General features: G+C 34.6%; 1 protein-coding gene across 1 annotated transcript in view; it reads left to right on the top strand.

Annotated features, from left to right (window-relative positions):
* The first annotated feature begins 5447 nt into the window (after positions 1-5447).
* Positions 5448-6000, top strand: part of LOC6044900 — a 93491-nt gene continuing 92938 nt past the window's right edge. Inside the window, 1 exon segment of the mRNA XM_038260416.1 lies at positions 5448-5828. Coding sequence (XP_038116344.1) covers positions 5780-5828 — 49 coding nt within the window. The 5' untranslated portion in view covers positions 5448-5779.

Here is a 6000-nt window from a genome sequence, read left to right as displayed (position 1 = left end):
CTGCTGCATGGTTAGGAAGTCAACGTAACTGGTGGGGGAAGGTTGGGGCATATTTGCCGCCAGCAAGTCACACAAGCCAGTGCCAGTTCTGAGGGGGGCTCGACTTTAGTCAACGGGTGTGCTAGTGATATTAACAGCATGACTATCCAGACCAGCGTATCTAAATTACTATTAAAAACTGAACTGAACTGTTTCTTGTTGTGTTAGCTAGTTTACATGACTGATACTTAAATTTAAAGTTTCAAAGAATTTAATCATCTTAATCCAAATTATCAAGAACTTCAGAATACCAAACCAACAATGCACTCAAAGCACAGCAATTCGGAATGGAGATCGTGTTAATTCAAGAGCAATCCTCGTCACTCGGTGTGTAATTGGAGGAAAAAAAAGTTTCACGGATTTTTAAACATAGAAGCATCAGAACCAAAGTGGCGCCACACTTTAAAGCGGTACATTTTCTAGGTCAACAATAAGCACGGTTGAAAACCCGTGAAGCGCTGCTGATGCTGGTGATGATGGTGTAACAAACCATCCCTGAAGGGTGTTATGGAATAACATCCAGTGATGCACACATCGTTGAGCTTCGCGTCTGGCCCAGCATCAACGGATTGGAAAACGAAGTGAAAATTGCCTACGGGGAAGTGTGTTTGTGTGTGTGATTGTGAGAGAGAGAAGGCAGTAAGAAAAAATGATGGGCAGGCCTGGGTTGGACAAACTCAGGAATGAATAATTGAATTTGTGCAAACCGGCAAATGTTTGATCAAAATTGCCATTTTAGGTATACTTGTTCAAAGATATTGCTCAGTTGCAGGTAGCATACCAGGAGTGCAGAAAGGCCATTCAAGAAAATAGGGCCCTGCTGAAAATTTAAAAATTTCACGATTTTGTTGAAAAACTTAAGGATTTTAGGATAAAAACGATTGTTTAAACTAACAAGTCTGCTGTGAATATTGCTGTTGTTATTCTATCGCTGTAGAAAAATCTGTAAATTTCCAATCAATCTCAACGACTTTAGGAAGGTCAAAATATTGAGTTCTAAAAAAATAGCAAAATAGGTGCAAATTTAACAATTTTGTAAAACAAGATGACGCATTTGAAATTGTAAACTATAAATATGTGTACAACGGATACTAACTGGTAGTGTTGGGACCATGATGAGGAAAAATAGGTGGGTTATTCGCTACTAACTCACACGAAATTGAAACACGTTGCCCCGACACCTCTTCGATTTTCATGAAATTTTGTTTGTTGTTCCTTTTTCCTGGTCACTCTGAAAAATATCCTGCAAAGTTCTCAAATGAAAAAAAATGCTGCAAATGGAAAAAATACCAGATTCGAACAGTACATTAAATTTCCCTCAAAATTATATGATTAAAAAAATATAGTTGAGAAACGAAAAATGGCAATGTTTTTAAAACTCTTTTTTATTATTATTTTTTTCGATGAAAAACACGTTTTTTCGGCATTTTGTGTTCGCTATGAAATTGGGCGTCCTATTTTACATAAAAGTCCTTTTGACACCAAATTTCCATCTCATCACAATTTCAGACTGCAAATTTAAACATGAAATTGGTCGTATCGCCCCTCCGTAACGAGGTATCTAAAAATATACCTCGGATTCGTGATCAGAGATGAAAGTTACCCCTTAGGTTAAAGTTTCAAGCCAATCGAAGAGGGGACGGGACAATTGCTGTATGAGTTGGCGGAGAATAACACGGATTATTTTACCAATTTTCAAATAAACTTTATTTTCAGATTGATCAAATTAAAAAAAATCCATTTATTAGCTTTCTTTGAAAAACAAAATTAAACATGATAGTCTTCTGACATTCCTTTTAACCCTCTAGAACCCAACCCCGCCTTTAGGCGGGCTTCGATTAAAAAAATGGCAAAAAATCCATTATTCAACCAATCTTTGATCTTTTAAAAGCACTGGAAAGAAGAACGCATAACATTTTAGAAAATTTTACGGTTAGAAGTTTTACTTGTGTTTAAGGTGTCAACTTTGGCTGTATTTTTTACTAACATTTCCTATATTTTAAGTTAAAAGAAGAATGCAGTAATTTTTCTAGTGTCCTAGGCTATGCCTCTACGCTTTTTTTTTTTTACAATTTAAATGATAATGGTGCCATTTTAAAGCAGAAAATGTGAAAACGAGCAAAAATTGAAAAAGCGACTGTAAAAACATGAAGAAATTAGATAGGCAAAATGTAATGATATTAGGTGGTGGAATAGGCCAAATACTACCAAAAACAAACATAAACTAAACAAGATAAATGCAAATTAAAATACTTAAAAATGAAACAAGAAAAACATAAAACAAGAGAAATAAAGTTTTTTGAAGTTTATCAAATGGCCTCCTGAACAAGGGAAAAATAAAAAAAATAAAAAAGAATTGGGCAGTAGAGGGTTAATGTAAAATTAAAATTGAAATCGAAAAGTAATTTAAAGAAAAAAATATAAAGTGCATTGTTTATAAAATATAGCCGCTTAAAGTTTAATTTTAGCTGAAAAATCCTCTTTTCTGTTTTTAATTTTAATTGGATAATTGTTCATGCCTGAACATATTTTCATCGAAAAGTTCCAGTAAAATTAAATTTTGAAGTAATGATGCAGTTTGGTTCGAAATCATGTGAACTATCAGAAAACCCAATAAAATTTAGTACTTTGTTCCAGAAAAACGAAGAAAATCCACTTTTTCGTTAAATTCTAACACGGAGTCTTATGAGTGGTACAAATTTGACTTGCGTTTTTCTCGCCTTGCTGATTTAACATATGGGATGGGCTAGACTACACTTGGACTACACAGAAAAAAAAGTTGAATTTTGGAATATAGAAAATTTGGTAGATTGAATATTACCTCTTTTTGGAGTAATATTACATAAAAAATGTGAACCTGATGAATATTCATCAAAAACTGATTAAAATTTTGTGTAAAAAAATGATTGTTTTTACACAAAATTTGTCACCATTTCCTGATGAATATTCCCATTTTTTTCTGTGTAGAGCCATTCTGCCATTCCTGCTCTAAAAATAAAAATGTGTTTTCGCATATTTTCGGAAGTTGAACAAATGGCAGTAAATCGAACCAAATATCATCATGTTATGTATCGTTTGATATCATCATGTTATGTATCGTTTGATATGTAATCGAAAGATTTTTCAAACGAGTACGAGAAGTAAGAGAGTATTGTCAATCTGGCAACCCTGTCTCAAGTTATGACCACTTAAGTGATATTTTTGTTCTTTTTTGAATCTGAATCTCATTTATATGCATGAAAACGATATCCGGATTCATCATGCGATCATCGAGTGCTAGGTGCTAGAAACTAGGTAGGCTTGGTAATAGAAACCAACGATCCCAAAACCTAGGACCGAACATAAAAAAGATGGTAATATTCATCAGGAAATGGTGACAGATTTTGTGGCAAAATAAATGATTAATTTTACCTCTGAAAATGATAAATTTTCATCAGTTTTTGATGAATATTCATCAGGTTCACATTTTTACACATTGTTTAAGTAATATTACACAAAAAAGAGATAATATTCAACCTACCAAATTTTCAACATTCAAAAATTCAACTTTTTTTTGCTGTGCGATGTTTCGAAAAAATGCCAATCTTTGAAAGTCTGTACTGAGCTGCAGGGTGCTCCAAACATCAATTTTATATATATATATATACCAAAAGATGCGCAAGGATCTGGCCTACACATATGCATTTCTAGATAATGATGAATTTTGTTTTATATGACTGTCAAGAATCTCTAGGCAAAGTTTCAGAAGGTTTGCTGATGTAGTTCTTGATATACAGCAATTTTAAAATGTTATTTTCGAGTTTTTCTAAGAAAATCTATGTTCGGCATGAAAAAGTCGGAAATCGTTTCTTAGTACGGCTGAAACGGCAAACCTTCTGAAACTTGGCCCAGAGATACTTGACAGTCAAAATCCATCATTATCTTGACATGCATATTCTTTGAAATGCTGAAATTGTATTGATTTTGTAGATTTTTTCAGAAAAAGTAGGAAATAACATTTTAAAATGGCTGTATCCCGAGAACTATATCAGCAAACCCACTGAAACTTTTCCCAGAGATACTTGACAGTCAAGTGAAGCAAAATACATCATTATCTCGAAATGCATATGCTTTGAAATGCTTAAATTCCGGCGCCGTCGCTCCGTGCCGTACTCAAACACTTAGGAGCCCAGGGCGGCGAAGTCCTTGTATTTAAAAGGAAGACACCAGTGGTTGGTACTAGCAATGGTGGCCGACAGCTATAAAGTCAACTTCGTTTCGTTTTGGTTTTCTTATGAAAAATCGGATGTTACATCTTAAAAAGGGCTGTATCTCGAAAACTACATCAGCGAATGTTTTCATTTTTTGCTCAGAGGTGCGTTATGATGTAAGAAATCGATAGACACCAAAATCTCGGATTGCATTTTTTTTCATAATAACGGTATTTTGGGCACCGTGATGTCTGGATTCAACGTCTGACCCATTGTTGGTTAGTTAATCGAAAGACCTTTCCAACGAGTCCAAAACATTAAAAACCTGACGAGTTATGACCACTTAACAGATGTTTATGTACTTTCTTATTCCGGATCTAAAAAAAATTATTGATGAAATTGTTGGTAAAGAGTGAGGCAGGCTTCAACCACTGTGGACTAAGAAAGTTTTTTTTAGTATCATCCAAACGTTCCCAAATTTTCTGAGGCCAATATTTGAGCAACCAATGGTAAAATTTTAAATGTTTATAAATAAAGAAAATGTAAAATTGTATGATAATTCCGAAAAAAACATATTGCAAATTTAAGAACCAAGACTAACATTTCAAATGGGTGTAATAATGAATGTTTGGCACATTTGATAGTCCAGAAGGTCAAGCTCGAAAAAAGGGGGTTTTAATAAAAGTTCCTAATTTTTCTCAGCGAGTTAAGGTGTTAAATCTCGAATATTATCCAGATCAGATAAAATTTCAGGTCACTTTTTCATTTTTAAATTCCTTTTTGGACATTTAGACTCAATCTTATAAATTTGGTATTTATATTATTAAACTTTTAAGCTCTGCATAGGGAAAAACTAGGGGAACAGCATCTAATTGTTTCGTGCCTCTACTGTTGCCATATCAGCATTTTGACGTTCAATTACAGCACATTAAAAGCATTTTCAACTGAAATCGAGTGATAAATCGCTTAATGGGAAGTGAGCAAGCAAGTTTCTATAAGCAGCTTTCCGAAATAAGTTGTTTAAATTGTGAAAATAAGCTTTTTGGATGGAGTTAGGAGCGAGTGCTTAACCTGCCAATCATACGAGAATTTCCCCTACTTAGCTTGGAATGCGCGACACTTCGTCCGATTAGGCTCATAATCGAGATTTTTTGCTCAGTACAGCAATACAATTCAGCCCAGTAATGGAAGGTGAAAAGTAGAATTTGAAGCCACTCTAACACCCAGTTGCAATTCAGTTTTCAATCACTTAGTAGAGTGATGTAGGTGTTGAAACGATGCATTACCCTTTATAGAAAGTAATCACAGTGAAAAACTGAAAGAAACCTGAAAGTTGAAAAGATGCACCCCAAAATAGACACAGTTTACCATCTGCAATCGCCAGCACCAACTACAACAGAACAGTGTAGTGTAACGGTTGAAAAGCTCACGTGAATGGATTGAACACCAACAAAAAAAAAACCGGTGAACAATCATCACAGCCACCGCCGTCATCGTCATTCCAGTCGTCATCGCCGCACGTCGTGAATCATCAGCTTAGCTAGGCAATCATGGAATGCGACGTGATTTGCCTGGACTCGGACGAGGAAAGTGAAAATGGTGAGTAGATGGGTGGGAAAAAGCGTTGTCTGTGAAAAACAAGGGGCGAACGATCTTTTATTGGACTTTATCATATTTTTTTTTGTTATTAAACTTCGGTTAGCAGACAATTTCAACATAACTGTCATGATAATCATTTATTTGTAAAGCAAGTGAAATATACATCAAATAT

This window comes from Culex quinquefasciatus, chromosome 3 (assembly GCF_015732765.1).
Source record: "Culex quinquefasciatus strain JHB chromosome 3, VPISU_Cqui_1.0_pri_paternal, whole genome shotgun sequence".
Classification (NCBI taxonomy): Eukaryota; Metazoa; Arthropoda; class Insecta; order Diptera; family Culicidae; genus Culex; species Culex quinquefasciatus.
Note: the sequence above shows the minus strand (reverse complement) of the source record. Positions and strands in the feature narration are given on the sequence as shown.